General features: G+C 40.3%; 1 protein-coding gene across 1 annotated transcript; it reads left to right on the forward strand.

Annotated features, from left to right (window-relative positions):
• The first annotated feature begins 14,021 nt into the window (after positions 1 to 14,021).
• Positions 14,022 to 18,117, forward strand: LOC122045937 (transcription factor MYBS3-like). Its single transcript, XM_042606373.1, has 4 exons — positions 14,022 to 14,439; positions 15,261 to 15,469; positions 16,578 to 17,050; positions 17,694 to 18,117. The coding sequence occupies exons 1-3, from the start codon at positions 14,172 to 14,174 to the stop codon at positions 17,016 to 17,018; spliced, it is 918 nt and encodes a 305-aa protein (XP_042462307.1). The 5' UTR covers positions 14,022 to 14,171; the 3' UTR covers positions 17,019 to 17,050; positions 17,694 to 18,117.
• The last annotated feature ends 250 nt before the right edge of the window (positions 18,118 to 18,367 follow it).

Below are 18,367 nucleotides of genomic sequence, written 5' to 3' on the forward strand. Positions count from 1 at the left end.
CCGACTTCGTCCGGTTCAGAGAACGAGCTACTGAGCCCTCTCTGACCTAGTCCGGAGAACGAGCTACCGAGCCCTCTCCGACTTCGTCCGGTCCAGAGAACGAGCTGCCGAGCCCTCTCCAACTTCATGTGCCAAGTATCCGTACTTGGACTTTTCCTCTCCACATGATCAACCTTGATCATTAATCAGTCTGAGTCTAATTAATATTTGATCCAAACTTAAATCCGTGTCAACATCAAAACAACAGCCAGGTCAGACTGTAGCAACAATCTCCCCCTTTTTGTTGTTTGACAACACGATTTAAGTTTAGATCGGAAATGTTCATATTTCCCTAATTTTAAGGGAATCAAGATCCTCCCCCTAAGACAGATACAACACCATGTAAGGATAGGGGAATCAAGATCCTCCCCCTAAGACAAACTTTCATTTATCTCTAAACTTAGTTACCTTCTCCCCCTTTGTCAAACACCGAAAAGGTGCGAATTAGGAAAGAAAACGTTAAAGGACTCCCCCTTAACCCATACTGTCTTTTTCTTAATTCACCTAGAATACCCTCTAAGTGTATTATAAGACAGGGATAAAGAGATAAGAGACATACAAGACATGGCATATGAACAGCATATTAAAAACCAATAAGAGGTGAAACATAAAGAAAGACAAGAAAATGAACGGCACAAATAGATGAAAGCAGCAAGTATCCAGGTCAGACATAAATATCCAACAAACAACATCCAAAACATAGATAATCAGAATGACAGCATAGAACAATGTGTATCAATCAGCCTCCTCATCATGAGGAGCATCAGCATCATCAACGGGAGGAGTGGGTCCCTGAGGTGGCATGTCGTCGCTCGAGGATGGATAGCCCGGGAAATCCTGCGGAGGTGGGTATCTGGCCATCCATCCCATAATCGCCTGATGTGTCGCCAGCTGCTGACTGCGTAAATCATCGTAACGCTGGTCAATCCGAACGCGCAGCCCGTGGAGCTCAGCAACCAGCAGCTCATCATCTCCATCGTCAGCAGCAGGAGGAGCAGCAGCAGGAGGAGGAGCAGCAGCAGCAACCTGTCGTGGAGGTCCCCGTGGTAACTCACCTAGTGCTCTCCCATCCTTCCACCGAACGTCCCCATCCTGTCCTATGATGCCAGACTTGGAAAATGCCCGTTTCCCAAGTCTGCAGTCCTGCCTGACCATCTTGACTATTCTACCCTTGGAGACATCAACCTGAAGGGTCTCGAGTCAATCTGTAATGATATGCCCATAAGGCATATAAACAGTGAAGCTGTTTGGCTCACTATAGGAAATGATCGAAGAGTAGATGCTGGACATGATGTCAAAGTCTAGACGCCGACGCAATCCATAAAGCATCAGACAATGATATGGTCGGATTTCAGACAAGGGTTTAGATGTGATTGGCAGAAGGCAGTTTGTGACAATCTTAAAGAGGATGTAATCGTGGGCAAATAATCTCAAGGCTGCAAAAGTAGGAAAATCAACATCTAATTCATCTAGCCCACCTGGTCTAGGATGTCTGAAGAAATACTCATAAATAGAGTCAGATGTGACATCAAAAGGTGAAGGTAAGGGGTCTGGTAAGTCAGGATATATCGAAAAGACATTTCCGGAACACCTCCGGCAACCTAGATAGTCAAAGAAGGCTGAGAAACTGAAATCAAGAGTCCGCTTAGCAACTTTTGTTTTATAACTTACATCATTAGTTTGATGAAGATTGTTATAAAACTCCGATACTAAGTCATAGTTGATATCTCGTTCTAAATAGACAAGTGTATCAAGTTTGTAGTAGGCAATGATTTCTGACACAGTTGGACAAAATTCGTCCATGAATTTTCGATCCACAGACCTACAAGGGAGTAATTTAAAGGTTCTTTGTCTAAAAGCTTCCTCAAACTGGTGGTTTGGAAATCTCCCAGAGACAGATGGTTGAGGTCGAGAGGGAGCCTTAGACTTAGACTTCTCAGGTGACTTAGAGGTCCCCTCACCCACTGGTTTCTTCCTAAGGTGTAACAATGTGATATAATGGGTCAAGTAAGTGAGCACCGGAGCCACCAACCCCCGAAACAAAAGAAAACACACATATATGATGAGAAATGAAACCGAAATGCCAAGTTCTAGAGAAGTATGGAGTTACCTTGGTGCCATTGAAGTGTCTTTTGGCTAGGGCTTTGGCTAGGGTTCCGGCGTGCAAAGAGAAGAGAAGAGGTGAGGTGTAGGAAAGAGTCGGCTAGGGCTTCCGCGTGAAAGAAGAAAAGAAAAGATTGGGAAGCTTTAAGCGAGATGGGTGTACAGATGATGAAATGATTGGACGGCTGTCCGATCAGGAGGTATCAGGAATTTCCTGATCGGTCCCTGGACCGATCCAGGGACACCCTGATCGGTCTGTAGACCGATCAGGAGACTATCAGCAGTCGCTGATCGGTCGCTGGACCGATCATTGACCTAATCGGTCCCCGGACCGATCAGGGAACTACCTGATCGGTCTGTAGACCGATCAGAAAATGATCAGTAGCGGGCTCTGCATGCCAGGCTGACCTGATCGGTCCCCGGACCGATCAGATTACACACAGAAGGGTGGAGAGATCGGTCCGTAGACCGATCAGTGTCTGAAACTTAAATTTTTCAGTAATTTCAGTAACTGAAATTCGTAGAGATGTTCGGATAATTCGTAGAAGTGTCTCCAAGAAAACTTCCAAGTTCAGTATCTAGAACCTGGAGGATCTACAAGCATAACTATTTCCTAAAAATTATGGTCTGAAATTGTTTATAGCCCAAAAATTTCAGACATTTAGAAAACAGGCAACTTAAGGCCTGAAAACTGAAATTTTCGACTTGTTATGTTCAGTTTCAAGTTTGTCAAAATATAACCAACTTGCTATCATTCTTTCAAAGACTTGTCCTAGTTTCAATCAAAATCATGAAAAGTATCGTTCAAATGTATCAAACAGTCCATCAACCAAAATTACATTATCTCTAGATAAAGATCCAACCAAGTTTCCTTGGTTGGAATATATGAGTAAGATCTAGGAACCAAATACACATGAATTATGTAATAGTCTTTCCCATATTCAATTTATGTCTCTTCAACCTAATTATTCAAGGGATGCATGATACATTTTGAATAATTCGGCTGATCCTAGCATCTCACCCCATTTCTAGCAAACAAAAATAATTTGTTAAACCTTATAGTTTGTGTGAGATGTCCCCAAGTTGCCCAAATTAATTTCCCTATTTCTCTTGTTGTTTTAATTGTCCTTATTGATCATGATGGGGTCCTAATGACCTATTGAGCCAAACACATTCCCAATTCTCTTCTCAAATGACTAAATTCATTTTCTGGAAGAGGTTTGGTGAAAATATCGGCTAGGTTTGACTTTGACTCAACATATGTGAGTGCAATGTCTCCCCTAGCTATGTGATCTCTAATGAAGTGATGACGCACTTCAATATGTTTGGTCCTTGAATGATGGACTGGATTTTTTGTTAGGTTTATTGTGCTGATGTTGTCACACAATACTTGCACTCCCTTATACGAAAGTCCATAATCTTCTAAAGTGTGGATCATCCACAACAATTGTGACACACTCTCTCCCATGGCAATGTATTCAGCCTCGGTTGTGGAGAGAGTAACGCAATGTTGCTTCCGACTTGACCAACTAACCAATGATGAACCTAGAAATTGGCAACCCCCACTAGTGCTTTTTCGATCCAATTTGCACTCAGCATAATTGGAGTCGGTATAACCTATCAAGTCAAAAGACTCCGTACGAGGGTACCATAGACCTACTCTAATTGTGCCCTTAAGGTATCTCAGAATTCTCTTAACTGCAATTAAATGAGATTCCTTGGCACAGACTTGATATCTAGCGCACATGTCCACAGCAAAAAGTATGTCTGGTCGACTAGCTGTGAGATATAGAAGACTACCGATCATGCTTCTATATTGCGTTAGATCAACTGGTTTTCCATTCTCATCATTGTCAAGGCGAGTGTTTGTTGCCATTGGAGTGGATACTTCCTTAGAGTCACTCATCTTGAATTTCTTGAGCATCTCTTGAGTGTATTTCGTTTGATGGACATAAATGTCATCTCGAGTTTGTTTGATTTCAAGTCTAAGGAAGAATGTCAATTCTCCCACCAAACTCATCTCAAACTCACTTTCCATGTAAGTGATAAATTCATTCAAATAGCCCTTGTTATTTGAGCCACAAATTATGTCATCGACATACACCTGGGCTACAAATATGTTTTCACCATCTCTACGCAGAAATAGTGTTGGGTCTATTTGACCTCTTACAAAACCCTTTTCTAGTAAGTAAGTTGACAACCTTTCGTACCAAGCTCGAGGTGCTTGTTTAAGCCCATAAAGAGCTTTCTTGAGCTTGTACACGTGGTTTGGAGCTTCGGTATTCACAAACCCTAGTGGTTGTTCAACATAGACCTCTTCTTTAATGAAACCATTTAAGAAGGTTGATTTAACATCCATTTGATAGAGCTTGAAACCTCTATGTGCAGCAAAAACTAGCATTAAACGAATGGACTCTAATCGGGCCACGGGAGCATAAGTCTCATCATAATCGAGGCCTTCGACTTGACTATAGCCCTTGGCTACAAGTCTTACCTTGTTTCTTACGACTTCTCCTTTTTGGTTTAACTTATTTTTGAAGACCCATTTGGTTCCAATAATGGTGGTCTTCTTAGGTCTAGGAACTAAGTCTCACACTTGGCTCCTTTCAAATTGACCTAACTCATCTTGCATAGCTATGATCCAATCAGGATCATGCAATGCCTCATCAACTAATTTTGGTTCGATTTCTGAGATCAAGGGGACCTCATTAGACTCATTTCTAAAGAATGACCTAGTCCTAATCCCTTGTTGAATGTCTCTCACAATCTGGTCTTGGGGATGACTAGAGGCTATCCTAGATTGCCTTGGTGTTGGCGGTGCCTCATGAGTGATCTCACTAGACACAGGCAAGGGCTCAGTATTAGGTAAAGGATCAGACTGAGCCCTCTCTTGCCTTTGCTCATCGTCATCGGAGTCAACTTCGACTCTTTCTATGTTTTGATCATTTAAACTTAGATTTCTAAGTTCAAATTGAATTTCTCCTACATCCCTTGATTGATCATTTGATTTAGGGATTTCTTCAAATGCTACATCCGAGGACTCTTCAATCAATTTAGTCCTAGTGTTGTAGACTCGATAGGCTTTGCTGGAGAGAGAGTACCCGACTAGTATCCCTTCGTCAGCCTTAGCCGTGAACTTTCCAAGATGATCCTTGGTGTTCAAGATAAACACCTTATAACCAAACACCCTAAGATGTTTAATTGTAGGGGGTTTCCCAAACCAGAGTTCATGGGGAGTCTTTCCTAAGAACCTATGTATCAAGACTCGGTTTTGCACATAGCAAGCGGTATTTACCGCTTCAGCCCATAAGTAGCTCGGTAGTGAGTACTCATTGAGCATGCTTCGTGCAGCCTCTTGCAAGACTCGGTTCTTTCTCTCCACAACCCCATTTTGTTGTGGGGTCCTTGGAGTAGAGAACTCATGCCTATATCCTTTTTCTTGACAAAATTCTAAAAATCTATGGTTTTAAAATTCTCCACCATGATCACTTCTAATTGTTTTAATTGTTGTTAATTTTTCATTTTCAGTTCTTCTACAAAAAGAAACAAAAACCTCTATGGTTTGATCCTTATTTTTCAAAAAGAAGGTCCATGTATATCTAGTAAAATCATCAATGATCACTAAGCAGTATCTACTTCCATTTAATGAAATAACATTACTACAATCAAACAAATCCATATGCAATAAATCTAAAGCAGTAGATGTACTTACAGCGCTTTTACCTTTATGAGCCGCTTTTGTTTGCTTACCCTTTTGACATGCATCACATAATTTTATCTTTTGATACTTGATGCTTGGTAAATCTCGCACTAATCCTTTGTTGGCCAGCTTTCGAATGTTCTTCATGTTTACGTGGGTCAACCTTCTATGCCACAGCCATGATTCTTCTTCTTTTGACATGAGACACTTAGCAGAGGCATTAGTAGCACTTTTAAAAGATACTTGATAAATGTTTTCTACCCTTGTGCCTACTAGTACCGTGTCAAGTGTGTCAATGTGCTTGACCAGACATTGACTTGAATGAAACTCAATTGTGTAACCCGTATCACACAATTGGCTGACACTTAGGAGATTAAAAGTCATCCCCTTGACTAGAAGGACATTTTTTATTTGGAGACATTCGGATATTTGAATATCTCCAACTCCTATAACCTTAAGGCTACCATTATTACCAAAGGACATATTACCTCTATTTTTGTTTTGAAGGGTAGTAAAGAGTGACTTGTCCCCGGTCATGTGCTTGGAGCATCCACTATCAACAAACCAAGTTGATAGATGCTCCCCCTTGACAAATGCCTACAAGACACGAAAGATAGATGTTTTAGGTACCTAAATCTTGGGACCTAATGCATCTACAATGAAAGACCTAGGAACCCATGCCTTGGTCACACCCTTCCTAGTCTCATGAACCCTAGAAGCATGTGATCTATGAAATTGGGTTCTAGACACTAAGGAAATGAAACTAGACTCCTTAGGTTGATATCCTAATCCAGCCTTGTTGTAGACCGCCCTTTGGGCATTTAGAATCATATCTAAGGTCTTAGAGCTAGTTGAGAATTTCTCAAGCATTTTCTTGAGTTTCTCAACTTCACTTTTTAAGGCTTTGTTTTCATCCTCAAGAAGCTCTTGATGTAGGTCATCAACCTCATCTTCCCTAAGAGTCTTCAAGTGTTCTACTTCATCTTTTAATGATTTAATTTCAGTTTTTGATTTCTTAAGCAAAGTAGATAAATGAGCAATAGTCCTGTAGCATTTTTCTAAATGCGGAGAAGTTACCTCTTCATCATCCGAAGATGATGAAGTCGCGGCTGATGTATCACTTCCGGAGTCCGATTCCTCCCTTGCCATGAGTGCTAATTGACGAGTGCTTTTCTCCTTCTCTTCTTCCGATGAGCTTGAGGAGGATTCATCCCAAGAAGCTTTGAGAGCTTTCTTCTTCTTGGCCCTTTCCTCCTTCTTCTTGAGTTTTGGACACTCGCTCCGATAGTGTCCTTTCTTGCTACACTCATAACACGTAACGTTAGTCTTATCAATATTTTGATCAATAGACTTACCTTTCCCTTTGAATCTCCGGCTCCTTCTCATGATTCTTCTCACGAAGTTAGCCATTTCGCTTGATGATGATCCACCTTCATCATCGGACTCGGAGGAGGATGAGGATGTAGGAATTTCTTTCTCCTTCTTCTTTTCTTTCTTCCTTCTTCCATCCTTGCTCTTTTCTCCTACAACTAAAGCAATATCTTTCTCCTTTTGACCCTTGTTAGCAAATTCATGAAGTTCCATTTCACAAAAGAATTCATCCAACTTAACAATTGAAAGGTCCTTGGAGACCTTGTAGGCATCTACCATAGATGACCACAAGGCATTCCTCGGAAAGGCTTTGAGAGCGTACCTTACAAGATCGCGATTTTCTACGCGTTCATATACAGAGTGAAGACCATTGATGATCTCTTTGAACCTTCCGTGTAGTTCACTTACCGTTTCGCTCTCCTTCATGGTGAGATTTTATAGTTGGTTTAGGAACAAGTCTCTCTTGGCGATCCGAGAGTCTCGAGTTCCTTCTTGGAGCTCGATGAGCTTGTTCCACAAATCCTTTGCACTCACAAATGGACCTACCTTGACAAGTTGATCTTTGGCTATTTCACATTGTAGTGTGACCACTGCCTTGGCATCGGCTTGTCCTTTGCGAGTTTGCTCGGCGGACCACCTCTACGATTCTAGTTCCTTACCTTCTTCATCCTTCGGAGGTGTGAAACCTTCCTTGACCGAGAACCACATGGAGATGTCGGTCTTGAGATAATACTCTATACGGCTCTTCCAATATTGGAAGTCCGCTCCATCGAAGTAGGGTGGGCGATTGGTACTAAAACCTTCCTTCATAGCCATCTTCTTGCTCTTTAGGGTGTTAGTCCGGATGAAGAGCGCCTCACTCTGATACCACTTGTTAGGACCTTCGGATGGCTAGAGAGGGGGGTGTGAATAACCTCCTTTCAAAAATTCAATCAATTTCCTCACAAGAGTTTGTTAGCACAGCGGAAATAAGTAAAATGAAAACTGATGCAAGGAAAAGAACAAACCACCACTAACAAAACGATGTACGAGGTTCGGGGATAACTTGCCCCTACTCCTCGGCGTGTCCGTAAGGAGGACGATCCCTTGATCTTTCGGTAGATCACACCCCGGACAAAATCCGGCTAAGTATTTCTCCTTCTCGGTGGAGTAACCTCTCCACAAAAATCACAGAATAGATTTGAAAATAAAGCACAATGACTTACAGAGTTCAGTGGCTAAAGGATTGAGCAAATGAACTTACAGTCACGAAGTGAAAAATGCAAAGACAGAAGGAAGCTTCAGCCAAGAGCTCAACAACACAGCCTCTTGCTTGATCGACAGAGAGTTTTTCCAGAACCTTAGCAAGCCTCTCTTCTTCCTCCTTATTCTGCTTGCTCACTGTCTTCAGCCAGAGCCGAATCGCTGTCACCTGTATCGAATCATTGCATCGCCAGTCACTCTTCCTCCTCATCTGGTTCTCTGAACTCACACCAATACCATCCATGGTCTTCACTGGTGTCTCTGAGCTCGAACCAATGAGCAAGAGTCAAGCTGTAGCCATTGATCACCGCCAGTGAACGTTGATGCTCCAAATGCACCATTTGCAGCGGAACACAGCAGAAAGATCACTTGATCTTATTCTTCTGATGGAGCTTAATTTGAAATCAACCATTGGCACGACACCTACAACCTGTAACTTAAAAATCTCACAGCAGATGATTTGATCAGGTGAATCAGAAGTGAATCAGAAATATCAGAGAAGCAGCAGAAACAAACGACATTGTTGTGGATCGGTCATCAGACCGATCCATATCCTTCTGGACCGATCAGGACACACCCTGATCGGTCTGGGATTATGCTGATCAGTCTGTGGACCGATCAGCCTATGGGTGGATCGGTCCACAGACCGATCCCCTATGGTTCTGAGTCTTCGTTGCTCGTTACTGATCGGTCCAGGTTCCGATCTGATAGCCCACAGATTGTTTCTGTGTGGTTACTGATCGGTCACGAGACCGATCAGATAATCCACAGATTGTTTCTGTGTGGTTACTGATCGGTCACGAGACCGATCAGTTCACTTGAGGTATCACTGGATCGGTCTGCAGATCGATCCAGTCAACTGAAGTATCACTGGATCGGTCTGTCGACCGATCCAGGCAACCGAAGTATCACTGGATCGGTCAACAGACTGATCCAATGTCCCTGTGTTAGTTTTAGAGCCTCCCGGCCCAAAACCCTAACGTCTTCCTGGTCCAGAGAACGAGGTACCAAGCCCTCTCTGACCTAGTCCGGAGAACGAGCTGCCGAGCCCTCTCCGACTTCGTCCAGTTCAGAGAATGAGCTACCGAGCCCTCTCTGACCTAGTCCGGAGAACGAGCTACTGAACCCTCTCCGACTTCGTCCAGTCCAGAGAACGAGCTGTCGAGCCCTCTCCGACTTCACGTGCCAAGTATCCGTACTTGGACTTTTCCTCTCCACATGATCAACCTTGATCATTAATCAGTCTGAGTCTAATTAATATTTGATCCAAACTTAAATTCGTGTCAACATCAAAACAACAGTCAGGTCAGACTGTAGCAACAATGGTAACTAGTTCATTGGAGTGACTCACTATAAGACTTCATATGTTATATACATATATATGGATATGTCTGTGAAGTTCTTACTGTAGCTCGAGTGCCAGTTTCCTTCGACTTGAGATATACAAGTCATCTTGGTCATGGAGACTTATACTTTGTCATCTTAAGCAAGCACCTCATTGAGGTGTGGACCTGGGATGATTGGATATAAGTCGAAATGCTCGAAGATGTTTGGATGACCCACAAAGGATTTACCACTCCTTGCAAGAAGACGTATGCCCTATGACCACTCATTAGGATTATTACTTAAAGTTTTTTGCCAAAACATCACATGTTAAGAGTACGAGACTCTTATATACATGTACGAGTAATTTGAATACATAGACCGAGGAAATATTACTTAGGTTAGGTGTGACGTAATCAATCTAGTGGGGGCAGACACATAAACCATGTCCTGAACCAAGTGGGTATAAGACGAATGAAAGGGACAAGACACGACTCACTATAACTGCTAAAGAGTTTAGAATTAGTTCTAAGATCAACTATGATTTTCTGGCTAATTGAGGATCATGATATACTATTAGATGTCACTCATAATCGTTCTATAATTAAAAAGTTAATTATAGATGACCAAGATAGACCAGGAACCTATTGGGTCACACGCACTAACAATTCTCTAAAAGACGTAAAACAAGTTAAAGAATGAGATTCTTAGATCAAGAGATAAATGTTTGGTTGGGTCATACATAAGATAAATATGAAAATATTTGTCATGATGGAAGCGCGGATGAGTTACATCTCTTATGGTAGAATTAAACCATATTTAGTTTAATCATGAAACGGTCATGAACCAACTTGGTTTAGCTGTGAACCAAACTAAGGGGTTAATGAGCTAATTTTTTGTTAAAGGATAATGAGTTGGAGTTGGAGTTGGACTTTCTAAACCAACTCATTAAATAGATTATATATAGATGTAATTGGAAGAGAATTAGATACAAGTTTCATTATTTGGTTGATTGACTATTGGAAACTCAATCCTCCTCTCCCTCTCCTCTATCTCCCACCACCAACAAGAGAGTGCTCCCTCTTGTTGTCATGACCACCACAAGGGAGAAATACTCTCCCTTATGTGTTTCTCTTCTTCTTCCTCTTGATCTCTCTTCTTCGCTCGTGGCTAGTAACTTCCGAAGGATAGACTTGTACTCAAGGAGTTGTCTTGAGGAGCTCGACGTGGCTACGAATAGAGGTGAGGTTCGACAACGTCACTACGGTTAATGTCCTTCTCGTTACAGGTCATTCGTAAGGTATACCTAGCGTAAATTTACTTCCTGTAAAATTTTAATTATGCGATCATGTTTGACATATTGTATCCTTGTATGCATGTGGTGTGTGATGTAATAATTAGGAATTATTATTGTTTTATTTTCTGCTGTGCATGTTTACAAAACGTGTTCTACCACACACATGCATCGAGCATGTCCTAACAACAACCCTCCAACTCGAAAAACCTTCAACCTAAAAACCCCTCCAACCGGAACCCAACCTGAACCTGATTTTTCTCGAATCGACTCAGATTGGGTCGTCGAATCGGGTTCAATTTTTAACACCAATACTAATCACTTCACCCCATGCTCTGTGGGTCATGGCATCCTCTGTTCATGTGGGGCATGCTTATGGTATTGAAGGCTAGATACCTTTAAGACAACTAGGTATGACCGAACTAAGAGAATAGTTGGCAAGGCTGAATCTAGCAAGGCGAGAAGGCACGACTAAGTCGAGTGCTGGAGCTTCTCATCTCAAGTTCACTGTCAATCGAGCTGAGTGGTTGAGCTGAAGGAATCAGCATGACCGAGTCGAGTAGTGAAGCTTCTTGTCTCGAGTCCATATCAACCGAGCTGAGTGGTTGAGCTAAAGAAATCGACATGATTGAGCCGAGTGGTGAAGCTCCTCGTCTTGAATCCACCATGTCCATCTGCCTTGTTGAGTGGTTGAGTTAAAGGAATCAGCATGACTGAGTCGAGTGGTGACTAAAGGAATTAATTAAGCCAAGCCGAATGGTGGAGCCTCTTGCCTTGGGTCCATTGTCAGTCTAACTGAGGGGTTGAGCTCAAAGAATCTGATAAGCCGAGATGAATGGCAGAGCCTCTTGCCTTAGGTCCACTATCGGGAGAACCCAAGGGTTGAATTGAAGGAATCGACACCACTGAACTAAGTGATGGAGCCTCTTGTCTCAGGTCCACTGTCACCAAATGGTGGAGCTTCTTGCCTTGGGTCCATTGTCAGTTAGAGTCTAACTGAGGGGTTGAGGTCAAAGAATCAATTAAGCCGAGTTAAATGATAAAACCTCTCACCTTAGGTGCATTGTCAGGAGAACCAAGGGGTTAAACTTATGGAATCGACACTACTGAAATGAGTGAGGGAGCCTCTCGTCTCAAGTCCACTATTGAACTAATTTAGGGGGCGTTTGGTTTAGAGGAATAGAAGTGGGGAATGAGAATGAGAATCATTGATTGCCATTGTTAATGTTTGGATTATAGGAATAAGAATGCAAATAAGGGAATGAATCCTTGAAATTGGGTAATAACTCATTCCCATGTATCTCCTCTTCAATGAGTCATTACCCTATTTTCATCAATCAAAATATTCTCTTATTCCAAAAAATACCCTTGACCTAAAACTAAAATTTTCTCCCTTAATATCAAATATCAAAATATATTTATTTATTTATTCTTTCATATCATTTCTCTCTCCTTGTTCTCTCTCATCATATTTTCTCTCTCATCATTTTATCACACACTTTCTCTCTCCTATCACACTCTCTTTCCTTTTTTCTCATTACACTTTCTCTCTCATCATACTTTCTCTCTCCTCAATCTCTTCCATCACACTCTCTTCCTTCTTTTTTTCTCATCATACTTTCTCTCTCCTCAATCTCTCCCATCACACTCCCTTTTCTCTTTTTTTCTCATTACACTTTCACTCTCATCACACTTTCTCTCTCCTCAATCTCTCTTGTCACACTCCCTCCTTTTTTTCCTCAACACACTTTCTCTCTCATCATACTTTCTCTCTCCTCAATCTCTCCCATCACACTTAATGTTCTCTTTTTTTTCATCACACTTTCTCTCTCATCATACTCTATCTCTCACCATATTTTCTCTCTCCTCAATCTCTCTCATCACACTCTCTCTCCATATTTGTTCTCATTACATTTTCTCTCTCTTCATCCTCTCCTATCATACTTTCTCTCACATCATATTTTCTCTCTCATCATGCTCTCTCCTATCACATTCTTTTTTGTCATTTTCTCTCATCACACTTTCTCTCTCTTCATTCTTTCACATCACACTTTCTCTCTCTTCATTCTTTCTCTCTCTTCATTCTTTCTCATCACACTTTCTCTCTCATCATTCTCTTTCATCATATTTTTTTCTCACATTCATCTTTCTCTTACATCTAATTTTTTCTCTTATTTTTCTTTAAGGGTAAAAAAGGAAATTTTGATTTATTCCGATAGAAAATATGCAACTAACCAAACATTACTTTTAAGAGTGATATCCATGCTCATACTCATTCTCATTCCATAATACAATAATTCTCATTCCGATTCTTATTCCTAAGAAAAAATCAAACGCCCCCTTAATTTTGACCCATCTCAGCATGGCTAATGACTCTCTTGCTATGTGTGTAGACAACTAAGGGCATCCTCAACCAAAGTATTTACTAGCTGTTTTTGAAACTTGCTCACTTTTCTCTTTTATACGTGCTAATACTTTCCATATTATTTGAAAATAAGGGATATTTTTGATATATAATGGGATGCCTTTTTGTTTTTTTAATAAAAAACTATTAAAAAACGTATTTGTATAATTTGGAACGCGGTTTTTTTTGCTGATTTGTTAATTTAATAATGCTCAATAATTATGTTTATTAAAAATTTTGTAGCAAATTTATCAATAATCCTATAAATAAATATTTTTTATAGAAATAATTAATCTTATAGTATCAAATTTACTAAACTACACACATTTAAAATAAAAAAATAAAACTAAATTTAAATAATTATTTTAGTTGATTTTAGGTTTGACATAGTTTTCAGTTGATTATTTTATTAAATAATTTAAACAATACATTAAATTTCACACATTTGTCTTTTTTTTACTTCAGTTGGACTCAGTAGGCCCCATTGATATCCATCTAAAATTAAGGTAAAGAAGTAGGTTATTAGTTCAGGTATGCAAAGTTGATTCGCTATTTATCCCATTTCTGCAAAGGTAAATAATTTCCTTTTTCGCTACTGCTCTCGTCTGGCGACGGCAGCGGCCTCATCTCCCTGATCCAAACCCTACTCCTTATCCATTGTGTGATCGATCGCCGGCGGAAGTCGGCGGAAGACGATGCGCCGGTGCTCCCACTGCAGCCACAATGGCCACAACTCCCGGACGTGCCCCAGCCGCGGCGGGGTGAAGCTTTTCGGGGTGCGCCTCACCGATGGTTCCATCCAGAAGAGCGCCAGCATGGGGAACCTCTCTCTCCTTTCTGGATCCAGCGGCGGCGCCTCTCCCGCCGATGGGCCGGAGCCAGCCGCAGGCGCCGCCACTGACGGTTACGCGTCGGAGGATTTCGTGAAGGGGTCGTCGGCGAGCTGCCGCGAGCGGAAAAGAGGTGAGTTTTCCCATACTCCTCGTCCCTCTTGATCATATTGTTATATCATTATGATAGTGTAAAATTGTTAAAAAGATAAAAACTCGTGAAACTTTTCGGTGGATGTTTACTGCAAGAATACTTGTTAATGATGTTCTATATCACCTAATTTTGGAAATACCGGAGTAAGGTTCAATTAGCATATGCAATATTCACATCCTTCATTTGTATAAGAAACATGGAATAGCATGTTCTGTGTTAGAGTCTGGGAGAACCCTTTGTTGTGACTTTTTAATGCACTCTGTAACTTATTCTGTCACTAGGTCTCCTACGACATTTTCGAGCATGCATTCATTTCCTTTTTTTGTGGTTATGTTGTTGGTGTTATTCTTTGTATAGTAAGTTATGGTAGCTGAAGGATCCATATGATTATAATAGTGTTATGCAATTGAGATAAAGAAAATGACAAAAGACAAAGATAACTATTTGATGAGCTGAATCAAAGATGTCATTTTAGATATCAATAGATCAAGTTGGGGAGCAAACTGTCACCTATAATCTTGATTAGGTAAAGGATTCATTGTAAAATGTCCATGTCAATGCTATTTGCACCTACTTTATCTGAAATAGGTATCTTTTAGCTGTTGATTTCACGCAGTCCCTCACTGCAAAGGAGAAAACAGTAACTTCTAATGTCTATATATAAAAGATTTCTCTCTTTTTAGCTATCATCATATCAGTTTTGGACTAATATTTTATCATGCGATCAGAGTGATGATGGATTTACTGTATTTGCATTTTTGGTGTGAAATTTACTCTACCTTTTATTATTATATTTACAGGAAATCCATGGACTGAAGAAGAGCATAGAATGTTTTTACTTGGATTGCAAAAGCTTGGTAAAGGTGATTGGCGTGGCATATCTCGTAGCTATGTGGTGTCTAGGACACCTACCCAAGTGGCTAGCCATGCACAGAAGTATTTTATTCGTAAATCTAATATAACAAGAAGAAAAAGAAGATCAAGCCTCTTTGATATGGAAGCTGATGAGGTCTCTCTCTCTCTCTCTCTCTCACTCATATGCTCTATTTACCACACAATTGGTCCCCAGAGTTTTGGTGTTGCGGTAGGACATCTAGGTTGTCACCCAAGCACCTGCGGTTCAATCCCCGGCTATGGTGCATTTGTAGGAAACTTTCCTTCAAATGGGAGGCACAACCAAAGGATGACGGACTTTTGGACTGATTGCCATGTGCGCTTCCCAATTTACCCTCCGGTGGTAAACTTTCGTGGGGCTGGGCTGGTCAACCCAGGATAGTCAATTAGACAAATTGGGATTATCATTTTTTCTATTTACCACACAATTGCACTTATTTCTCATTATTTTCTCAATTAGTGAGGGCATTAAAATCACTTAAGGAAAACAATCTCATCTTAGCATATTGGGTATCTACAAAAAAAAATTTAAACTAAGCATCAACCTTACAAAACTCATTTACTTTGCATAGTATTTTTTATCCTGATTGGTGACTCTTTTAAACAGAATTATTTTTGGGTAAATTATTTTTGTACACCTGTAGTCTATTGGTATTCACAATTTTTTGTTTTCTGAAAATCTCCACTTTTGTCTATCAAATGACCTAGTTTTTCAAGGTAAATTATGTTTTGGCTACTGTTGTTACATGTACCCCGTTAAAGCAGGTTGAATAAGCAATGATGGAGTAGAATTTTGAAAAATGGGGATACATGAAGTACCAACATACTTAAGGGGAAGTGCATATACTTTATGGATTATTTTAACTGAATCCACTAATACGTACAAAAAGTAACCCACCTTGATATTTCTATGTAGAACTCAAATGTAATGGGTCCTAAAGAAAATACTCAAGATGCTCAAGTCAACGAAGATGATATTGGCAGTCTTTAGTTGCTCTTATCTTACATATCTATTGAGCTGAATCTGTGAATTATAATTGTATCATTTTTGCCTCAACACTATAAATATGGGTGTTTTTTTACATAGATTGATGTTAGTTTTGTGATTTGAAAATAATGTGGGAACTGGAAGGATCTGTAGCCCATGGATCCATTTATTTCACAGAGGACGCCTTTCAGTCATTTTTGTACTACTTGTGATCGTCATTCATTTTGTTTACCAGCCCCTTGAACCTCAAGCATTTTCAATTTCGCAAGAATCAGATGCACAAAATAGCAAGCCACCTCCAATACCTCCAATTCTGAACGAGGAAGATGAATCAATGGATTCTAAAGTGGAAGTAATTGAAGAAGTGCCACAACCAGAAGCTCAGCTGCTCACTTATCCTGTGATGTTTCCTGCATATTTTTCTCCGGTTCTCCAATTTCCTTCCTCTTATTGGTCAGAATGCAAAGCAAATACATTGGAGCAGCAGACACATGAAATTATTAAACCAACAGCAGTACATTCAAAGACTCCTATAAATGTTGATGAGCTTGTGGGTATGTCAAAGTTGAGTATAGGAGAGTCCCTCGTAGGGACAACTTCTTCGTTGGATTTTCTCAGAGGGTCTAAGAGGCAATCTGCTTTCCATGCTAACTGTTCCATGAGGTCTCAAACATGATCCAGCTATTTAAACAAGGAGATCAAGTGACGGTTTGCTCAAAAACTCTTTTTCCTGTATTTTGTATATCGTACCATGATCCTAAATCCATTGTCAGTTTTGTTCAATTACCAATACTTGCATGCACTTTCCATTTGACATTTTACTAAGTTCTTTGAATTGGTTAACTAATTTCATCGAGTATGTCAACTGTACATATAGTTTCTGTTACTCTATTTGTTAGTTTGTGCAGACCAATCAGCAACTCCATCTGAACTATATAGGCCACTTTTTCTATTCATGTCTAAATCGACTTCATCGCTAAAATACAATTGTAAAAACTCACGACGTACTTTCCCGAAGTTGTAACTTATACAAGATGTGGAACCAATGCCATATCTATCAACTTTGTTAATATAAAGTCCTGTTTCGTGCACTCGACTATTCTTTTGACTATTTATGTGGATCTCGACGCTTAGTATTTCTGATTCATTCAATTGCTTTGTTAGACAACTAAATGGATGCTCCTTTTGGTAATGAATAATTCTATGCTGAGTCGTGCTCTTTAACATAAGTTGTTGCTGTGGTTCTTCTGAACTATGATGTTGGTAGTTTTATTTTTCAAGTGTTTATGATTTTAGATTCTGATACCTACAATTCGTATGCTAACCTTTTCTGGTCTTAACCAAATTTTAGGTACTATGTACTATCAGGGCTTCGGAAGATCTTCCTTGCAACCGCCACAATAACTTGGAACCGATTGTCCTTACCTTATCTGTTTATGCTAACTGCAAGACTACCACTAATAATCCAATGACATCCCAAGCTATTGGTTGCCCTCGCGACTGCTAATAATATACAACTTTTGCAGTTGAATGTTCTTCGTCTGACGGAGGTACTTCATGGAAGTTCAAGTATCCTAGCGAATTCGATGTGCATATATTAGTTGTTCCTGCGACTATGATATCGAGCAGGATTCATGTGTGGTATTTGTCGAGGAAGTTGCAACTCACAACTAGGATCGAAATGTTAGTTGTTTCGAAAGTTTTAATCTGTCACTAGGGTGCTGTAAAATTCTAGTATTTTCGATATAAAAAATATAATAAGGGTATATTATATATATATATATATATATATATTCTGATAATTAGTTTTGTTTTGTTTTGTTTTATTTTATTTTATCCATGGTCTTGTTTTCCGTATTTAACCTTGCAAATTACACAACCCAATCACTTTTCGCCACGTGTTGCCCAATCTACTTAAACACATACTCAATCCTCCCAACTCGACACGTGAGTGGCACGCGCTCCTCCCCCATGCGATGCGAAGCCGCCCTGATGCTCATCATTGGCCATTAACCGGGCGCCAGC

The sequence above is a fragment of the Zingiber officinale genome, chromosome 2B (genome assembly GCF_018446385.1).
Source record: "Zingiber officinale cultivar Zhangliang chromosome 2B, Zo_v1.1, whole genome shotgun sequence".
Taxonomy (NCBI): domain Eukaryota; kingdom Viridiplantae; phylum Streptophyta; class Magnoliopsida; order Zingiberales; family Zingiberaceae; genus Zingiber; species Zingiber officinale.